Source organism: Cherax quadricarinatus, chromosome 2 (assembly GCF_038502225.1).
Source record: "Cherax quadricarinatus isolate ZL_2023a chromosome 2, ASM3850222v1, whole genome shotgun sequence".
NCBI classification, from domain to species: domain Eukaryota; kingdom Metazoa; phylum Arthropoda; class Malacostraca; order Decapoda; family Parastacidae; genus Cherax; species Cherax quadricarinatus.
In genome coordinates, this window is record NC_091293.1 from 79260726 (window position 1) to 79284093 (window position 23368).

The following is a 23368-nucleotide window of genomic DNA, read 5'->3' on the forward strand; positions in this document are numbered from 1 at the left end:
CTGAACCATTCATCTACAAACCTGTCAGACACTGCAACTTCTTGGGATCTTAATACTTAGGAATTCTTCGCTTGCCTAATTCTTGGGCACAACCTACTTCCACATTGAACAAATGTGACACTACCTATGACTGCTACACCTCTCCTGCCATACGGTTTATAAGCTGCTTCTCCGCTCATCTGCCGTATTCTACTCAAGATTGATGGACTGAACACATCGACTCAAGGTTGAGGGACTGATTACCTCATTCTCCTCCTGTTCTTCAAGTTTCTCCTATGTATGGACTGATGAAGCCACTGTGTGGCGAAACGTTTCCTCAATAAAGATACCCAAGAGTTGCACATGTGTCTAATTTATCAACATGTCGGTTCTCTGAACCATTCATCTACAAACATTAAAGTTAGAAATTTTGCCAACAAGTCCCACAAGTTAAAAATTCAACTTAATTTTTTTAAAAATTGTTTAAATGAACAAGTTCTGCCCAAGTCTCTTTTACCCAATAGACTCCTTGACATGAGAGATCGTCCTTTTGATGATTTTATGAGAATTATTCTTCAGAAACATATTGAAATAACTAAAATACAGGAGAAGGAAGCATTCAAAATATTGAGAAACAAAAAATACTTTTTTAATCAGGCCATTCCATCAGAATGGAAACACAGTATGTTGGATCATTGCTATAATAAACTCAGAAGAATTTGTAATGAACAAGAGAAAACTACAAAGAAAACTAGACATTTTAATTGAAAATAGTGATTGGACAAAGCATGCTAATAACAATTTTGTAATTAACTTATCAGATGAAATTTTAGACAAACATACAACTGCTGCTCTAGGTTTTGGCCTAAGTTTTGCAACTTCAAAAAAACTTAATAATGTTGAAATTGCAAAAGCCTTTTGTAACTTTGAAAAATTTTCTGATTTATCCTCTGATGAAATTAATATTAGTAAAGGAATGGTATATAGCTCTATGTTAAAACCAAACATTCCCAATTGCCCTCAAAGATTCTTTAAGTCTTATGATACACTTAATAACAATAAAAATTTGCGCCTTACTAAAGCAGACAAAATAAATGCAATAGTAATTATGAAAGAAAATGATTACCAAGAAAAAATGAATAATCTCTTAGATGATACTGAAACCTATTCTAAACTTAGGAAAAATCCCCTAGAAACCGTTAACAGCAATTTCAATAAAACAATAAAACTTCTACTGAAAGGCAAAGATGAATTAGTCAAACAATTTACTTCCACTAATCCATCTTTACCTTACATGTATGGACTAATAAAAACACACAAACCAGGGAATCCAGTCAGACCAATTATTAGCTCCATAGGGTCAGTTTCATATAAATTATCCAAATGGCTTGTTGATATTTTGAGCCCTATTGTTGGCAAAATTTCTAACTTTAATGTTAAAAACAAAATAGACTTGGTTGATAAATTAAGCTCCTTGACTGACTTAAATGATTTTAACATGGTTAGTTTTGATGTTACTTCCTTGTTTACGAAAGTTCCTGTTGATGATTTATTAAGTTTCTTATCTGAAGAACTCGTTAACTATGATTTACCATTGCCTGTTCCTACTATCATTAAACTTATTAAACTTTGCATTGTTGATGCAAAATTTGTATTTAATGATAAATTTTACACTCAGAAGTTTGGTATGGCAATGGGAAATCCTCTTTCACCTGTTCTTAGTAACCTATACATGGAATTTTTTGAAACAAGGTTGCTTAACACAATCCTCCCTAATAGAGCTAAATGGTTCAGATATGTTGATGATATTTTGTGTCTTATGCCCAAAAATGTAGATATACACCATTTTCTTGGAAAATTAAATAGCTTAGCCCATTCTATAAACTTTACTGTTGAGTTTGAAGAAAATAACTCATTGCCTTTTCTAGATGTTTTAATTATTAAGGGTAATAATGAATTCAAATTTAAAATTTACAGAAAACCTACAAATAACTGTTCCTATGTCCACTATTATTCCTCGCATCAAGATAGAGTCAAACTGTCTGTTTTCTCATCAATGTTTTTGAGAGCTTTACGAATTTGTAGTCCTGAGTTCATAGATGAGGAAATATCCAAAATTTATGAAATAGGTAATGATTTAAAATACCCAAGAAATGTAATTGATAAATCTTTTAAAGTTGCTAGGAACACTTTTTATAATCCAAAAAAGGGCAACCAGCCTTATTCAACTAAAAATATGTTGGTTCTCCCTTACCATGAAAACTTGGTTGATATGCCTTCTCTTCTTAAGACTTTTAATATTAAAGTTGTATTCAAAAATCTTGATACAGTAAAAAAAACTTTTGATTAAGAATTCCCCCCAAAATGCTGATGGATGTGTCTATAAGATTCCTTGTAAAATTTGCGATAAAGTTTATTACGGTCAAACTGGTAAAAATCTCGAACTAAGATTAAAACAACATAAATATAGCATTAGAACTGGACAAGATTCCAATGCTCTATTTATTCATGTAAGAGATTTTAACCATCCAATTGATTTTCAAAAAGTTGAGAAAGTAGTATCAAGCAAGTCCATGGTCGACAGGAATATAATTGAATCTTGTTTCATAAAAAGCAGTTTTGACAATAATATGAATATTTCCTTTGGTTTATATAAATTAGATCCATTTATAATTAATAGAATTTGGGTAGAATTTAATAATACACTGGACAAATAAATAGCTTGGGGGTGAGTTTTGCAAAGGACCTATCCAAGTTGGCTAGCCGCGTGTCACGTGTTTAACCGTTGTGGGATCTGATAGTGAGGTGCTGGCCGACCCCTTATATAGCTTCCTTGGATGCTTCACTTTCATAGTTCCTTGATAATGTGAGTAGTCACGAAAGCGCTTGGAATTCTCTATTCTTTCAGAGTGGTTGTTTTGCACATTATATATATATATATATATATATATATATATATATATATATATATATATATATATATATATATATATATATATATATATATATATATATATATATATATATATATATATATATATATATATATATATATATATATATGTCGTGCCGAATATGTAAAACTGGTCAGTTAGCAAGAACTCAATTAAAATTAAGTCTGGAAAATCCTAGAGGGCCTAGTACCGAACTTGCACACGAAAATCACCCACTACGAAAGCAAAAGACTTGGCAGACGATGCAACATCCCCCCAATGAAAAGCAGGGGTGTCACTAGCACGTTAAGAGACCATACAATAAGTGTCAGGGGCCCGAGACTGTTCAACTGCCTCCCAGCATACATAAGGGGGATTACCAACAGACCCCTGGCAGTCTTCAAGCTGGCACTGGACAAGCACCTAAAGTCAGTTCCTGATCAGCCGGGCTGTGGCTCGTACGTTGGTTTGCGTGCAGCCAGCAGCAACAGCCTGGTTGATCAGGGGCTGATCCACCAGGAGGCCTGGTCTCAGACCGGGCCGCGGGGGCGTTGACCCCCGGAACTCTCTCCAGGTAAACTCCAGGTAAAGTAAAAATTTTAAATTTTGCACCAAAAGAATCTTAAAAAACTTACCTAACCTTATTATAACAAGAACAATTTATTTTAGCCTAACCCAACTAAATGCATTTTAAATACGTTTACAATAATTTAGTACTAAACAAACACAATCAAATATATTTTTTTCGTTAGGTTTAGAATGATTTTGGCGAAATTATTGCATAAAAAAAAAAATTTCATTTGTCCTATATGGCAAGATGAGCGTTGCTATTTAAGCCAAGATAGCAAGTTCTGCCTATTCGGCACGCCATATATATATATATATATATATATATATATATATATATATATATATATATATATATATATATACACTGATCATCTGCGTTTCTGTACTAAACAGTTTGTCCCATTGTTTCTATTTTGATTGCTTGTGTTAATAGATCATGGGTTCCTTAGGTTATGGAGCACATTTGGACTAACTTAAGGTTTTGTAGAAGGCTATGGGTAGCGTGGGTAAGTTGTTAAGAGGGAAAGAGTGGTATGAGTTTCGTGTGTGTTGTAGTAGATAAGGGGAGTCAGGGGGTTGGGTACTGTATCTTGAGAACTAATACTTAATAAATCTACATGTACCAGGGAAGAAACATGGTGAATATATATTTGCTAGTTTTATAACGAAAAACTTAAGACCCCAGCTACAGTTGGAACAGTCTACAAGTTACCTCATACTTATACTCCCACTCTGTGACAACCTTAAAATACTGAGAATTAACAAACACTACCAAAAATCACCTAATACTTGCTGGATACTTCACCATAAATCTTACCTGAACTGGAGACCCGCAAGTACCTAACTTCCTTAACAATATGCACAAGTGAAAGCTATGTTATAAATGCTTTGAAAAACAGGCAAGTTGAAGAATGAGTCACTTGTGCAACATTTAGGAAACTTTATTGTGTAAACGTATTGCCAGCCAGTGGCTTCTTCAGTCCAACACAGAGAGGAAGAGTGGAAGATAAGTAGTTTGAGGAAAGCAGTCCCTTAGACTGAAAGACTGATTACCTCTTCTCTGCATTGGACTAAAGAAGCCACAGGCTGGTGAAACGTTTTCTTAGTTAAGATTCTTAAAGGTTTCACAAGTCTCATTCTTCAGTTGCAGGCTAATACCAGCTATAAATAAGCTTATAAGAATTTCTGAGACATCTGATCTTCACTTGACCAAACCTGGACCAACATAACAGCTGATTTAAAAGCAGAGATAATCACAGGCTACACTACTGACCACAGCCTCACCTTCCACACTACTGACCACAGCCCCACCTTCCACACTACTGACCACAGCCCCACCTTCCACACTACTGACCACAGCCCCGCCTTCCACACTACTGACCACAGCCCCACCTTCCACACTACTGACCACAGCCTCACCTTCCACACTACTGACCACAGCCTCACCTTCCACACTACTGACCACAGCCTCACCTTCCACACTACTGACCACAGCCTCACCTTCCACACTACTGACCACAGCCTCACCTTCCACACTACTGACCACAGCCCCGCCTTCCACACTACTGACCACAGCCCCACCTTCCACACTACTGACCACAGCCCCGCCTTCCACACTACTGACCACAGCCCCACCTTCCACACTACTGACCACAGCCCCACCTTCCACACTACTGACCACAGCCTCACCTTCCACACTACTGACCACAGCCTCACCTTCCACACTACTGACCACAGCCCCACCTTCCACACTACTGACCACAGCCTCACCTTCCACACTACTGACCACAGCCTCACCTTCCACACTACTGACCACAGCCCCACCTTCCACACTACTGACCACAGCCTCACCTTCCACACTACTGACCACAGCCCCACCTTCCACACTACTGACCACAGCCCCACCTTCCACACTACTGACCACAGCCCCACCTTCCACACTACTGACCACAGCCCCACCTTCCACACTACTGACCACAGCCCCACCTTCCACACTACTGACCACAGTCTCACCTTCCACACTACTGACCACAGCCCCACCTTCCACACTACTGACCACAGCCCCACCTTCCACACTACTGACCACAGCCTCACCTTCCACACTACTGACCACAGCCCCACCTTCCACACAACTGACCACAGCCCCACCTTCCACACTACTGACCACAGCCCCACCTTCCACACTACTGACCACAGCCCCAACTTCCACACTACTGACCACAGCCCCACCTTCCACACTACTGACCACAGCCCCACCTTCCACACTACTGACCACAGCCTCACCTTCCACACTACTGACCACAGCCCCACCTTCCACACTACTGACCACAGCCCCACCTTCCACACTACTGACCACAGCCCCACCTTCCACACTACTCAGGAAGGAATACATATAAATGACCTCATAGGGGACAGGAGCCATAGTAGGGAAACAAGTGTAGTCAAAGATAAGATAAAACCACTATTGCAAACTAGAAATACCGCAGGAAATAGCAAACAAGAGGACTCCACTAGCAATAGTGAGGATATATTACCAAAAACAACTGGTGGGAGCTCCATTGTTGGTGCTAGGGAGGATAGAAGTAAGACAGGAAAACATGCACCAACAGGGAATACAGTCACAGAAACCCAACGCAAACGGAAACCAAGCCTGTGCACATACTATGCACTCGGTATCTGCTGGCATGGGAAATCTGGAAAAACAGATAGGACGTGCAACTATGATCACCCTAGAAAATGCCATGCCCATATGACAACAGGAAAATGCAAACTCCCTTCCTGTAAGCTTTTTCACCCTGAACTGTGTACCTCTTCAGTACAGGAAAGACTGTGCTATAACTTAAATTGCCAGGCATACCATCTAAAGGGGACAAAAAGATACAAAACATCCAGGCCATGGGAAAACCTGGGTAGCCACAGCCACTCAAGAGGGAGAGGTTTTTTAGTGCCAGGAAGGAAAAAAAACTGGCAGGAAATGGCAGAAATCGTACACCAAATCCAGTCATTCCTGGAGTGGAACCACAGTCGATGGCCTCCACTCCAAACCAACAGATACAGATACTAATGCCGGAAAAAAAATCCCCCCCCCCAGTACCAACAATACCACCAGTCCGATAACATTCTTCTTTGCAAATATACAGGGTCTAAAGCCAGCAACAAACAACAAAATACCTTTCATCCGTGGACTGCTTGCAGAGGCAAAGGCAATGTTCGCGGCTTTCACTGAGACCCACATAAAGGATCACTTGGACAACGAAATATGGATCCCAGGTTACAACCTATACAGATGTGACAGAGTGAACAGGCAAAAGGGGGGGGGGGGTTGGCCTGTACATTGCAGAGTCACTTGTTTGTACAGAACTGCTAAATGCCTCAAATGATGTAGTGGAAGTTTTAGCAGTAAAGGTCGAGAACCAAAACCTAGTCATTGTGGTAGTCTACAAGCCTCCGGATGCAACATCCCAGCAATTCCAGGAACAGCTGTTAAAAATTGACCACTGTCTGGAAAATCTTCCAGCTCCTGCACCCAACATCTTGCTCCTGGGGGATTTCAACTTAAGGCACCTAAAATGGAGGAATATAGCAAATAATATTGTTGCAGTAATAACACCAGGAGGCAGCTCTGATGAAAACTCACACTCACGCGAGCTTTTAAATCTCTGCACAAAATTCAATTTAAACCAGCAAATAATAGAGCCTACTAGACTGGAGAATATACTAGACCTCATCTTCACTAACAATGATGATCTGATAAGAAATGTCACCATATCAAAAACAATATACTCAGATCACAACATAATTGAGGTTCAGTCATGTATGCGCGGAGCCCCAGACCGACATAATGAGATTAGTCACGAGGGAGCATTCACCAAATTCAACTTCAATAACAAAAACAAAGTGGGACCAAGTAAACCAAGTCCTAACCGATATAAGCTGGGAAGATATACTAAGCAACACAGACCCCAACTTATGCCTAGAACAGATTAACTCGGTGGCACTCGATGTATGCACAAGGCTTATTCCTCTAAGAAAAAGGAGGAGTAGATGTAAAACAGAAAGAGACAGGCGCTCCCTTTACAGGCGACGGAAAAGAATAACAGAGCGGCTAAAAGAGGTCAATATATCTGAAATGCGTAGGGAGACACTGGTCAGAGAAATAGCAAGCATCGAACTTAAGCTAAAAGAATCCTTTAGGAGTCAGGAATCGCGGGAAGAACTAAAAGCCATAAATGAAATCGAAAAAAACCCAAAGTATTTCTTCTCCTATGCCAAATCAAAATCGAGAACAGCGTCCAGTATTGGGCCCCTACTTAAACAAGATGGGTCCTACACAGATGACAGCAAGGAAATGAGTGAGCTACTTAAGTCCCAATATGACTCAGTTTTTAGCAAGCCGCTAACCAGACTGAGAGTCGAAGATCAATATGAATTTTTTATGAGAGAGCCATAAAATTTGATTAACACAAGCCTATCCGATGTTATCCTGACGCCAAATGACTTCGAACAGGCGATAAATGACATGCCCATGCACTCTGCCCCAGGGCCAGACTCATGGAACTCTGTGTTCATCAAGAACTGCAAGAAGCCCCTATCACGAGCCTTTTCCATCCTATGGAGAGGGAGCATGGACACGGGGGTCGTCCCACAGTTACTAAAAGCAACAGACATAGCCCCACTCCACAAAGGGGGCAGTAAAGCAACAGCAAAGAACTACAGACCAATAGCACTAACATCCCATATCATAAAAATCTTTGAAAGGGTCCTAAGAAGCAAGATCACCACCCATCTAGAAACCCATCAGTTACACAACCCAGGGCAACATGGGTTTAGAACAGGTCGCTCCTGTCTGTCTCAACTATTGGATCACTACGACAAGGTCCTAAATGCACTAGAAGACAAAAAGAATGCAGATGTAATATATACAGACTTTGGAAAAGCCTTCGACAAGTGTGACCATGGCGTAATAGCGCACAAAATGCGTGCTAAAGGAATAACAGGAAAAGTCGGTCGATGGATCTATAATTTCCTCACTAACAGAACACAGAGTAGTCGTCAACAGAGTAAAGTCCGAGGCAGCTACGGTGAAAAGCTCTGTTCCACAAGGCACAGTACTCGCTCCCATCTTGTTCCTCATCCTCATATCCGACATAGACAAGGATGTCAGCCACAGCACCGTGTCTTCCTTTGCAGATGACACCCGAATCTGCATGGCAGTGTCTTCCATTGCAGACACTGCAAAGCTCCAGGCGGACATCAACCAAATCTTTCAGTGGGCTGCAGAAAACAATATGAAGTTCAACGATGAGAAATTTCAATTACTCAGATATGGTAAACATGAGGAAATTAAATCTTCATCAGAGTACAAAACAAATTCTGGCCACAAAATAGAGCGAAACACCAACGTCAAAGACCTGGGAGTGATCATGTCGGAGGATCTCACCTTCAAGGACCATAACATTGTATCAATCGCATCTGCTAGAAAAATGACAGGATGGATAATGAGAACCTTCAAAACTAGGGAGGCCAAGCCCATGATGACACTCTTCAGGTCACTTGTTCTATCTAGGCTGGAATATTGCTGCACACTAACAGCACCTTTCAAGGCAGGTGAAATTGCCGACCTAGAAAATGTACAGAGAACTTTCACGGCACGCATAACGGAGATAAAACACCTCAATTATTGGGAGCGCTTGAGGTTCCTAAACCTGTATTCCCTGGAACGCAGGAGGGAGAGATACATGATTATATACACCTGGAAAATCCTAGAGGGACTAGTACCGAACTTGCACACGAAAATCACTCACTACGAAAGCAAAAGACTTGGCAGACGATGCACCATCCCCCCAATGAAAAGCAGGGGTGTCACTAGCACGTTAAGAGACCATACAATAAGTGTCAGGGGCCCGAGACTGTTCAACTGCCTCCCAGCACACATAAGGGGGATTACCAACAGACCCCTGGCATTCTTCAAGCTGGCACTGGACAAGCACCTAAAGTCAGTTCCGGATCAGCCGGGCTGTGGCTCGTACGTTGGTTTGCGTGCAGCCAGCAGCAACAGCCAGGTTGATCAGGCTCTGATCCACCAGGAGGCCTGGTCACAGACCGGGCCGCGGGGGCGTTGACCCCCGGAACTCTCTCCAGGTAAACTCCAGGTCCAGGTACTGACCACAGCCTCACCTTCCACACTACTGACCACAGCCCCACCCTCCACACTACTGACCACAGCCTCACCTTCCACACTACTGACCACAGCCTCACCTTCAACACTACTGACCACAGAACCACCTTCCACACTACTGACCACAGCCTCACCTTCCACACTACTGACCACAGCCCCACCTTCCACACTACTGACCACAGCCCCACCTTCCACACTACTGACCACAGCCTCACCTTCCACACTACTGACCACAGCCTCACCTTCCACACTACTGACCACAGCCCCACCTTCCACACTACTGACCACAGCCTCACCTTCCACACTACTGACCACAGCCTCACCTTCCACACTACTGACCACAGCCTCACCTTCCACACTACTGACGACAGCCTCACCTTCCACACTACTGACCACAGCCTCACCTTCCACACTACTGACCACAGCCTCACCTTCCACACTACTGACCACAGCCTCACCTTCCACACTACTGACCACAGCCTCACCTTCCACACTACTGACCACAGCCTCACCTTCCACACTACTGACCACAGCCCCACCTTCCACACTACTGACCACAGCCCCACCTTCCACACTACTGACCACAGCCCCACGTTCCACACTACTGACCACAGCCTCACCTTCCACACTACTGACCACAGCCTCACCTTCCACACTACTGACCACAGCCCCACCTTCCACACTACTGACCACAGCCCCACCTTCCACACTACTGACCACAGCCCCACCTTCCACACTACTGACCACAGCCCCACCTACACTACTGACCACAGCCCCACCTTCCACACTACTGACCACAGCCCCACCTTCCACACTACTGACCACAGCCCCACCTTCCACACTACTGACCACAGCCTCACCTTCCACACTACTGACCACAGCCTCACCTTCCACACTACTGACCACAGCCTCACCTTCCACACTACTGACCACAGCCTCACCTTCCACACTACTGACCACAGCCCCACCTTCCACACTACTGACCACTGCCCCACCTTCCACACTACTGACCACTGCCCCACCTTCCACACTACTGACCACAGCCCCACCTTCCACACTACTGACCACAGCCCCACCTTCCACACTACTGACCACAGCCCCACCTTCCACACTACTGACCACAGCCCCACCTTCCACACTACTGACCACAGCCTCACCTTCCACACTACTGACCACAGCCTCACCTTCCACACTGCTGACCACAGCCTCACCTTCCACACTGCTGACCACAGCCTCACCTTCCACACTACTGACCACAGCCTCACCTTCCACACTACTGACCACAGCCTCACCTTCCACACTACTGACCACAGCCTCACCTTCCACACTACTGACCACAGCCTCACCTTCCACACTACTGACCACAGCCTCACCTTCCACACTACTGACCACAGCCTCACCTTCCACACTACTGACCACAGCCTCACCTTCCACACTACTGACCACAGCCTCACCTTCCACACTACTGACCACAGCCTCACCTTCCACACTACTGACCACAGCCTCACCTTCCACACTACTGACCACAGCCTCACCTTCCACACTACTGACCACAGCCTCACCTTCCACACTGCTGACCACAGCCTCACCTTCCACACTACTGACCACAGCCTCACCTTCCACACTACTGACCACAGCCTCACCTTCCACACTACTGACCACAGCCTCACCTTCCACACTACTGACCACAGCCTCACCTTCCACACTACTAACCACAGCCTCACCTTCCACACTACTGACCACTGCCCCCATCTTCCCTTTCTGAATGCAGTCACTCGACTTCACTATCAGGACTCAAGTCCGACCAACCGAATCCCTTCGCAAATGCTACCTTCCTGATGCTCACGTAAAAACCATTTGTCTCCAGTCATCCTCGTCTAACAAGCTCACTAAAGTCAGCTGGGCTGCTGTTCTTACTAGCACTCAGAACCTCCTTCATACTCTCCCTCCATCTCGTCTTGAAGAGGCCCCTGCCCCTCCTTCCTGTTCACATTTATACACCCTCTTGGTCATCTCTTTCTGCTCCATTCTCTCTGAATGCCCCACCCCTCAAGGAAGGTTCCTTGATGTTGGTGAGGGGCTCTTGATTTAGGGAATTGGATCTGTGCTCCAGTTCCCCGAATTAAGCCTGAATGCCTTCCACATCCCCCCCCCAGGCGCTGTATAATCCTCCGGGTTTAGCGCTTCCCCCTTGATTATAATAATAATAATAATCTGAATGCCCCAGTCACGCCATCAACCCTTCCTCTGCCCTCTGAACTATACTTTCCGTAACTTCCACACGATCATCTAGTTTCTAAAACTCTGAATAATGTTAAATATTTCATTTTATATTATTTTGTGCGTGTCTTACCAACATCAGATTTAAGTAACAAAATATATTTGCTTTACATGAAAAATAAATCCAGATTTACGTACTTTATAAAAAATGTATTTAAGTTCGTCCTCCTTGTATTTCTTACCTATATGTTTCAGCTATTGATACGAAGTGTGTTTCTCTCTATACTCATTTCTCATGGAGGGAGACAAGGTGTCTGTTGCATTTGTCTCGAGAGAGAGAGAGAGAGAGAGAGAGAGAGAGAGAGAGAGAGAGAGAGAGAGAGAAAGAGAGAGAGAGAGAAAGAGAGAGAGAGAGAGAGAGAGAGAGAGAGAGAGAGAGAGAGAGAGAGAGAGAGAGAGAGAGAGAGAGAGAGAGAGAGAGAGAGAGAGTGAGTCTTTCCCATCATCTTTCTCATGAGGTGAATGAGGACGAGTGAGAATTTGACTTACTGGGTTTGTGAGGAATGTTGTGCTGGGGTCTGTGGCTTCTCTCTCTGCAGGTGTCTGCTGTGTGTCGAGTGTGTGGCTGGTGGTCCTGTCTGCTGGCGTCTGCTGCAGCTGAATGTCCAGTGTGTTCCGTGTATGGCTGGTGGTCCTGTCTGCTGGCGTCTGCTGCAGTTGAATGTCCAGTGTCTCCTGCGTGTAGCTGCTGGTCACTCGACTTCCATTGACGGGCGTGACTCCTGCCTCTGACTACAGGAACATTCACTTCAACTACATGGTAGCAAATAATAACGTACTAACCAAACAAGTGAAAATATCTGTAGAAATATCTTTTATGTATCAAAAAATATCTTAACCAAATAGCATATGCGGATAAATGTGTGAATTTAATGGTCTCAGAACAAGGAACCACGACAGCAGTGACTTGTGTTTTGGTCTGGTCAAAATTGATGAAATCATTAGTTAGTGATGATCAAATAAAAATTTAAAAACATTCTGCATTTTACCTTTCCAGTTGTGAAAATATGCAAGGAAATATTGGCATATTGTCATAAATGTTAAAGTTAGAAGCTTTAGTTAATGTACGACCTCTAACACTTAATGTACGACCTCTCTAACACTTACAGAGGTCGTACATTAAGTGTTAGGTCGTACATTAACACTTAATGTACGACCTAAGTGTTAAAGAGGTCGTACATTAAGTGTTAGAGAGGTCGTACATTAAGTGTTAGAGAGGTCGTGCATTAAGTGTTAGAGAGGTCGTGCATTAAGTGTTAGAGAGGTCGTGCATTAAGTGTTAGAGAGGTCGTGCATTAAGTGTTAGAGAGGTCGTACATTAACACTTAATGCACGACCTCTCTAACACTTAATGTACGACCTCTCTAACACTGTACGAGCATTCTAACACTTAATGTACGACCTCTCTAACACGTAATGCACGAGCTCTCTAACACTTAATGTACGACCTCTCTAACACGTAATGCACGAGCTCTCTAACACTTAATGTACGACCTCTCTAACAATATACGACCTTTCTAACACTTAATGTATGACCTCTCTAACACTTAATGTACGACCTCTCTAACAATATACGACCTTTCTAACACTTTATGTACGACCTCTCTAAGTGTTAGAGAGGTCGTACATTAAGTGTTAGATAGGTCATACACTAACACTTAATGTACGACCTCTCTAACACTTAGAGAGGTCGTACATAAAGTGTTAGAGAGGTCATACATTAAGTGTTAGAGAGGTCATACATTAAGTGTTAGAGAGGTCGTATATTGTTAGAGAGGTCGTACATTAAGTGTTAGAGAGCTCGTGCATTACGTGTTAGAGAGGTCGTACATTAAGTGTTAGAATGCTCGTACAGTGTTAGAGAGGTCGTACATTAAGTGTTAGAGAGGTCGTACATTAAGTGTTAATGTTCGACCTCTCTAACACTTAATGCACGACCTCTAACACTAAATATACGACCTCTAACACTTAATGTACGACCTCTCTAACACTTAATGTACGACCTCTCTAACACTTAATGTACGACCTCTCTAACACTTAATGTACGACCTCTCTAACACTTAATGTACGACCTCTCTAACACTTAATGTACGACCTCTCTAACACTTAATGTACGATCTCTCTAACAATGTACGAGCATTCTAACACTTAGAGGTCGTACATTAAGTGTTAGAGAGGTCGTACATTAAGTGTTAGAGAGGTCGTACATTAAGTGTTAGAGGTCGTACATTTAGTGTTAGAGAGGTCGTGCATTAAGTGTTATAGAGGTCGTACAGTAAGTGTTAGAGAGGTCGTGCATTAAGTGTTAGAGAGGTCGTACATTAACACTTAATTCACGACCTCTAAGTGTTAATGTACGACCTCTATAACACTTAATGCACGACCTCTCTAACACTTAAAGTACGACCTCTCTAACACTTAATGTACGACCTCTCTAACACTTAATGTGCGACCTCTAAGTGTTAGAATGCTCGTACATTGTTAGAGAGATCGTACATTAAGTGTTAGAGAGGTCGTACATTAAGTGTTAGAATGCTCGTACATTAAGTGTTAGAGAGGTCGTGCATTAAGTGTTAGAGAGGTCGAACATTAACACTTAATGTACGACCTCTCTAACACTGTACGAGCATTCTAACACTTAATGTACGACCTCTCTAACACGTAATGCACGAGCTCTCTAACACTTAATGTACGACCTCTCTAACAATATACGACCTCTCTAACACTTAATGTACGACCTCTCTAACACTTAATGTACGACCTCTTTAACACTTAATGTACGACCTCTCTAAGTGTTAAAGTGTTAGAGAGGTCGTTCATTAAGTGTTAGAGAGGTCGTACATTAAGTGTTAGAGAGGTCGTACATTAACACTTAATGTATGACCTCTCTAACACTTAATGTACGACCTCTCTAACACTTAATGTACGACCTCTCTAACACTTAATGTACGACCTCTCTAACACTTAATGTTCGAGCTCTCTAACACAATGTACGAGCACTAACACAATGTACGAGCACTAACACAATGTACGAGCACTAACACAATGTACGAGCACTAACACAATGTACGAGCACTAACACAATGTACGAGCACTAACACAATGTACGAGCACTAACACAATGTACGAGCACTAACACAATGTACGAGCACTAACACTTAATGCACGACCTCTCTTACACTTAAAAAAAACACAGATTGCAAAAAGAACGTTAAATGGAGTAGTATAGTGAGTTGTCATAATGCAGAGTCTACTCACTGGCTGTAGAGGCTTGGTGGAATGTGGAGAGGGAGGCTGTTGCAGTAAACGGAGGTTCGAAGCTGTCAGGTCCAGCCCAAGCATGGACAACAACTCCGAGCGGAAGTATTCAGCGTTGGCAAAGTGAAGAGCTCCACCGAACTGGAAGATGCTAACACCTGCCACCTCCACCGCCTGGTCGCCCAGCACCAACCCACCGGGGAGGAAATATTACTACTCACAAAACAGACATAATATGATTGAAAATAAATCAGGGAACGGGTGGGGGTTGAACCCATGGCAAGTGAGTCCTAAAATTCGGAGGCCAGAGCGTTATTCGCTCGACGGACTGACTAATGACACTCATCTAATAAGATGGATTTTAACGAAAATCTTCCCATACTAAATAAGACGAACACTTAATGTATTTTTTTAGCACTGAAAATAACGGTACCCATTCATAGCAATTCTTTAAGAATCACGTATCAGAATCAACTGGCATTCTCCTGCCAGCCTTAACCAGTAACATTATACTTACTAAACACAAGAATGTAATGTTACATACCAATGCTACAAAGACTAGGAGCATAAAAGCCAGTTAGTAATGTCAGGTATTTTAAAGTCAGGAAAAAACTTAGTGACATATTAGAAGGAAGACATTGTGGCTTTATAGTCAGATGTGTAGGCGAAATTCTCTTAGTAGTGATGGTAACCTCAGAGTTTTGATGGTAATCTCTGAGATCAGATGGTAATCTCAGATCGGATGATAATATCAAAGTTTAGATGATAATCTCAAAGATCAGTTGGTAATCTAAAAGTTTTGATGGTAATCTCAAAGTTCTGATATTATTCTCCAAGATAAGATGGTAATTTCAAAGTTTTGATGGTAATCTCGGAGATCAGATGATAATCTTAGAGATCAGATGGTAATCTCTGAGTTCTGATGGTAATCTCAGATTTCTGATGGTAATCTCCAAGTTCAGATCGTTAAGTTAGAATTTAAATTATAATCTCAGATTTCAGATGGTAGTCAGAGTGACGAAGAAGTTGTTGGTAGGAAGGGTGGTGAATAGTTCGGTTAAGGATGACAAACCAATAACTAATTTGTCAACCAGGCTGTCGCTGCTAGCAGCCAGGCCTACATAGCCATAATAACCTGGGTGATCTGGCGCTTCTTGGAGATAGCAGACCGACAAGGCTGCTGGTGGCGGGTTGAAAAGCTTACGACTACGGATGTAAACACAGTGTCCTCTCTCTCACTCCGGTAAGTTGTTATGACAGAGTGCAGGTTAGGGACGTGATCCTTGAGTAATTTCCATGTGTATATTAACAGGCAATTGACTCAAGAAATTATAATAACTATTACCAACAAACCACGACTTACCTTCCAGTTACCGGGTAAACCTCGCCCTGGTTTAACCGGTAACTGCTGTCACGCTTGTTTTAAGAGATTACATTAAAGGCGTTTTCAATCACTGTCGGAAGTGTATATTTTGTTGTTTGTTCTGCCCTGTACGGACAGGAAACATCCCGTGGATATATTTTTTAGTTCTGATATCCGTTCCATCTTGAAAGATGCTGCGGTAAGATGAAAGTCCATTATTTGCTTCACTTGTTCTGGAAATTCTCATAAAACAGATGATCATTTCGTAGGTTGTTCTCTAAATGACAGATCCTCTGGCTATTTTGTTCCTGATTCTTTCACAGGTTCCGGCCATCTATGAGATGACATGTCTGCGTTTTGGTAATAAATAATACACTTGTGCTATACTTGGAATTTTTATTCTGGAAACGTTTCGCCAGCCAGTGACTTTATCAATGCAGAGAAACTATGAAAGAGGCGGTGCCTGAGGTAATCAGGCTAAAGGACTGACTTCCTGAAATTTTTCCTTCTCTTCCAGCATCTCTCTATATTGGACTGAAGATGCTACTGACTGGCGAAACGTTTCCGGAAGATTCCCAAGTGTTGCACCTTGTCTGTTTTCTAGCCCCTTTATTCAGATCATGTCTGTGCTTCATAGCCGGTCCTTGCTGTAAATTGTTCATTTCCACGCTGTTAAAATTCATCCTCACTGACCATCATTTACTTTTCTTTCTCCACTGTAAAACTTTCTTGATATCTGTATTTTTTTCCCCCACTGAGGTGATTTTTCATGCATATTTTGGTATCATCCGTTAAGAGTTATATAAAGAAGTAGCTAATATTTCTTATCTTGCCTTGGATGTTCTTTGGTTTACCACACCTCTTCTGTGTGCTATTTTATAATAAATATGAATTTCCATATGTCTTTGCAAATTCTATGTAAACCACATCTGTGTATTGGTTTCCTTCCAAAGCCATCATTTGTCTTGCCAAAGTGATTTTCGTAATTGAGAAAGGCATGACCTTCCTGCTCTGAAGCTAAGCTAGCTTGTTTGGTGACAAGTTCTCCCATAATATCAGTAACTTAGGACCCCAACACACTTCCAAGACGTGTGATGTGTTATGTTAGTGAGTCAGTAATTGTTAACCATCTCTCTGCTGCTTCCTTGCTCAAGAGGAACTCGCGGCACCTTTCTTATGGCTTCTGGAATTCCATCTTTCTAAATAACATCAAAGATCAGTGCTCGTGCTAATGGTATTTTATATTACTTTCTAAACACAGTTTTCCAGGAATCAGGTGAATCACTCAAAGCAATATTTTTCGAGGTATGTGTGAAGTGTGGTAATGTTTGTAGGTAATTTAAATAGAAGACGGAGTTAATGAATCGTTTAGAGTTCTTATGATGACAAATGAATTGTTCAACATTAAGTTGTTTGCAAATTGTGTTATTACGATTTCGTGATTCGTGGTGTTGGTTTACCATCATCGGTTTATGAAAAACCTTCGAGTAATGAACCAATAGTGGAAGGGGCTTTTGACTTTGCATTTTGTAGATGCAAAAAATATTTTCGATTTTTAAATTTATGAAAGACTTGGGTTTCTTTTCTCTTTGTATTTGTTCTGTCTAATATAAAGTCTTTATTTTTTTCTGCATCTGCAATATATCAGCGAATTTTTTTTTTCATTTAATGTGATTTTTTTGAGCAGTTTAACAAAAAAATCTTATGTAATCACTTTACCAAAAATATCATATGTAAAGTTTTAAACGTTCATCATGTATGTTTGTATGACATCATTTTTAAACATTTGACATAATTTTTGCACATTTGACATTTTTTACGTTTATCATTTTTATATGTTTGACATCATTTTTTGTATGTTTGACATCATTTTTATGTTTGACATCATTTTTTGTATGTTTGACATCATTTTTATGTTTGACATCATTTTTTTACATTTGACATCATTTTTTTACATTTGACATTTTTTACGTTTGACATCATTTTTGTACGTTTGACATCATTTTTGTACTTTTGGCATCATTTTTGTACGTTTGACATCATTTTTGTACGTTTGACATCATTTTTGTACGTTTGACATCATTTTTGTACGTTTGGCATCATTTTTGTACGTTTGACATTTTGTATGCTTGATAATTTTTGTATTTCATTTTTTAAATTATTTCATTTTTGTGTTTGACGTCATTTTTTGTATTTATTTAATTTTTGTACGTTTGACATCATTTTTGGCTTTCCTCAGAGACATGTTTCATACAGTAATTGTATCCATGAACATTAATTTTTACCGTGTATGGTTTTTGTTTAAGAGAAGCCAGGATGGTTTCCCAGGATTGTAACAGTTTCTCGTTCATTTTATCTCATTCAAGGCTGACTTTTGAAGTTAAAGTTACTGAACATTCCCACCAGCTGGTTATGTTCAAGTTATTCACGTCTGAACGTACATTATGTTTGTACTTTGTTGAAGTTGTGATCAGATTACATTTTGTAAAGTAAAAGGACACAAGTGCAACTAATGTGACATTTATTGTGGCAACGTTTCGCTCTCCAGGAGCTTTATCAAGCCATTACAAACAATACGCGGACACAGAGGGTATATAAAGGCTCAGAGTGAGGTGCAATACTAGTGAGGTACCATTTCGATGTTCACTAGTGGTAGTGGTAGTAGTAGTAGTGGTAGTGACAAAAGTAATACAATATGGTAGAGCAATTAATTCGTACATGAGTAAAAGGATATAAAAGCTATTACTTGGATAACAAAAATAGGTTGGACAAATATAGTGGAAAGAGGCAGCTTGTTTCAGTGTTTACTCTCTGTAATGTGCTTTGTGTAGTATAACAGGAGAGACTATGTGATGGCAGGGTTTACTGTTTTCAGGAGGATTCTTGCTAAGACTTCGGAGATGGTGAAGCTGCCGTTGTTTTGTTTAATTGTATTTGAAACAGCGATCAGTGCTGATTCGAGGCACTTTCGTCTGCGGAAATTAGTTTCTTTGATCACTAATTGGGCGTCTCTGAATTTCATGAGATGATTGGTGGAATTTCGGTGTTGTACACAGGCGTTGTTCAAGTTATCGTTCCTACATGCGTAAATGTGTTCATTGAGGCGGGTGTCGAGGTTTCTTGCTGTTTCACCTACGTAAATCTTGTCACAGCCTCCACAGGGTATAGTGTAAACTCCTGCATTGACTGGTTCGTGGTGCTTGGATTTTGTCCTGGTTAGATCCTTTATTGAAGTGCTAAAAGCGATGGCGACTCTGGTGTTAGCTTGTGAAAGTACTTTTGAGACGTTCAGTGCAACCTGGCTGTTGGGAAGAATTATAACTTTGTTGGGAGTGGTGTTGATGCGTGGAGAATTAATGATCTGAAGAGCTCTTTTCTTGCAGTCTTTGATGAAAAAAGAAGGAAAATGTAACTCAGTGAATGTTTGGTGAATGTATGTACATTCCTCGTCAAGAAACTCAGAACTACAAATTCGGTATGCTCTTAGGAAAAACCCGATGATGATGCCTCTTTTGGTCTTGGTATCTTGACTGGAATAGAAGTGTGTGAGATCATTTTTATTGGTGGGTTTCCGATAAACTTGAAATCTTAGGTTGTTGTCTTCTTTGTGAATGAGGACGTCGAGGAAAGGTAGCTTGTCATTGGACTCTTCTTCTAGTGTAAACTGGATCGCCGGTTCAACTGCGTTGAGCCTTGCCTGAAGATCCCGTACATCAAAACGTTTTGGAGTTATTACGAGGACATCGTCCACGTAACGTAACCAAGTGACGCGATCCAGTTTACACTAGAAGAAGTGTCCAATGACAAGCTACCTTTCCTCGACGTCCTTATTCACAAAGTAGACACCAACCTAAGATTTCAAGTTTATCGGAAACCCACCAATAAAAATGATCTCACACACTTCTATTCCAGTCAAGATACCAAGACCAAAAGAGGCATCATCATCGGGTTTTTCCTAAGAGCATACCGAATTTGTAGTCCTGAGTTTCTTGACGAGGAATGTACATACATTCACCAAACATTCACTGAGTTACATTTTCCTTCTTTTTTCATCAAAGACTGCAAGAAAAGAGCTCTTCAGATCATTAATTCTCCACGCATCAACACCACTCCCAACAAAGTTATAATTCTTCCCAACAGCCAGGTTGCACTGAATGTCTCAAAAGTACTTTCACAAGCTAACACCAGAGTCGCCATCGCTTCTAGCACTTCAATAAAGGATCTAACCAGGACAAAATCCAAGCACCACGAACCAGTCAATGCAGGAGTTTACACTATACCCTGTGAAGGCTGTGACAAGATTTACGAAGGTGAAACAGCAAGAAACCTCGACACCCGCCTCAATGAACACATTTACGCATGTAGGAACGATAACTTGAACAACACCTGTGTACAACACCGAAATTCCACCAATCATCTCATGAAATTCAGAGACGCCCAATTAGTGATCAAAGAAACTAATTTCCGCAGACGAAAGTGCCTCGAATCAGCACTGATCGCTGTTTCAAATACAATTAAACAAAACAACGGCAGCTTCACCATCTCCGAAGTCTTAGCAAGAATCCTCCTGAAAACAGTAAACCCTGCCATCACATAGTCTCTCCTGTTATACTACACAAAGCACATTACAGAGAGTGAACACTGAAACGAGCTGCCTCTTTCCACTATATTTGTCCAACCTATTTTTATGTTATCCAAGTAATAGCTTTTATATCCTTTTACTCATGTACGAATTAATTGCTCTACCATATTGTATTACTTTTGTCACTACCACTACTACTACTACTACTACTACTACTACTACTACCACTAGTGAACATCGAAATGGTACCTCACTAGTATTCACCTCACTCTGAGCCTTTATATACCCTCTGTGTCCATGTATTGTTTGTAATGGCTTGATAAAGCTCCTGGAGAGCGAAACGTTGCCACAATAAATGTCACATTAGTTGCACTTGTGTCCTTTTACTTTACATATTGTCGGTAATTCTACCAACTTTATTACAGATTACATTTTGTTGGAGATTATGTTTCTGATTAGTTCATTATTCGTGAAGATCAGGTCTAGCGTATTTCCAGGAGGTGCTGTTACTGTAGTTACAAAAGTTTACTGGTATGAACCTGCTGGGCCAGAGTCCTTCCAGGTACCTGAACGGTACAATGGTTATGTCTGTTACTGTCGACTTTCCATCAGTCTATTATCAAAACTGATAGACTGGGCACATCGACTCCAGGTTGAAGGACAGATTACCTCAAACTTATTCTCATATTCCACCGTTCTTTAAATTTGGCTAAACGTTTCCAGAATAAAGATACAGGTATCTCATGTATTATATATGTTGAAATCTTCAAAGACGATAATATTTGACATTGGGCAGCGAAGATTTTCTAGGCAGCTGCCTATTTTGCTCTTTTGTTCAGTGAATTCCTCTGTTGTTGACATTGGAGGTTTGTGTTAGTAAAAAATTATCATATATTTTTTTTGTTTCAAACTGACATTTCCTCCAATTTGACAATTCCTCCACTGTATCAGTTCCTCCACTGTATCAGTTCCTCCACTGTATCAGTTCCTCCACTTGAACAATTTTGCGCAACGAAATAAGTCTTTTACCTGAAGACTTTCCTTTTTCAAAAATTTATTTAATTTATCGCATCTGTACAGATGAGATGGAGCAAAAGCTTTTGGCGAAAGGTTCGCGAATTAAACCTGATTCCCTCTTATTCCCGCAGGTTCTGTGTGAACCCAGTGTGTTTATAACCGCCTCAAGAATTTAATAAGAATATACATTATCGCCAAAATATTTTAACGGCAATACTGGATAGAAATATTTCCCAGCTTACCAACTGATATTTATTTACATCCAGATAAACATCTGTGTGTGGGACGTGTCCTAGACGAGCTGTAGGAGGTCTCTGAGAGCGAGCAAGGAGGACAACCAGGGACACTCCCAGGCCGGCCATTAACCCGTAGTCCATGTCCACGAAGACTGTCACGTTAAAGGTGATAAACCAGATGAGAGCGTCGAGCCTTGACACGACCCACAGTGAGACGAAGTCTTGAAACTGCATGAAGAGTCCCTTCATTGATACTACGATGATAGTCGACAACACACACTGAGGAAGTAAAACAGTGTTATATAATACATACAAGATGAAATAGGCATCCGTGCAACATCTATCTAGATAGATAGATGTTGCACAATCATCAAGACCGGTAGTGAACACCAGCTGCTAGGCTGAGGGACTGATAACCTTATCTTCTGCCTCTCCTGTTTTCTATATTGTATTCATAAAGTCACCAGTTGGCGATATGTCAACATCATTAAGATACCCAGATGCTGCACAGGTCTCTAATTTATCAACACATAAAATGCATACCTTAACATGAAACTCAGTAGACTTGAAAGATGGTAATGTTCAAGTTACAGAACTCAGGTTCTGCTTCAAATAAACCTTTGAAGTTCCAGTAGCTGATAAACCTTTAGTTAATTACGTATTTGGTGATTTTATTATTGCCCAACTGAAGTCTTTCACTTAAGACTGATACTATAATAGCGTAACAGCACACTGCTAATGTGCCCAATTTTGCTAAATAAACATAATACTGGCACACACACACACACACACACGCACAAAGATGTTAGGAAATATTTCTTCAGTCACAGAGTAGTCAGGAAGTGGAATAGTTTGAGAAGCGATGTAGTGGAGGTAGGATCCATTCACAGCTTTAAGAAGAGGTATGATAAAGCTCATGGTTCAAGGAGAGTGACCCAGTATCGGCCAGTGAAGAAGCGGGTCCAGGAGCTA

At 41.3% G+C, this 23368-nt stretch overlaps 1 protein-coding gene across 3 annotated transcripts in view; it reads right to left on the reverse strand.

Annotated features, from left to right (window-relative positions):
• LOC128684301 (prestin) overlaps window positions 1–23368 on the reverse strand; it is a 149867-nt gene that overhangs the window by 8013 nt on the left and 118486 nt on the right. For all 3 annotated transcript variants that reach the window (XR_011392499.1, XM_070089196.1, XM_070089192.1), the window contains exons 11-13: window positions 22403–22675; window positions 15199–15372; window positions 12430–12672 (exon numbers count right to left, since the gene is read on the reverse strand). Coding sequence is in view for 2 of the 3 variants with exons in the window: in XM_070089196.1 (XP_069945297.1) it covers window positions 12430–12672; window positions 15199–15372; window positions 22403–22675 (690 nt within the window). In the remaining variant the exon portion in view is untranslated. The remainder of the gene's footprint in view (window positions 1–12429; window positions 12673–15198; window positions 15373–22402; window positions 22676–23368) is intronic.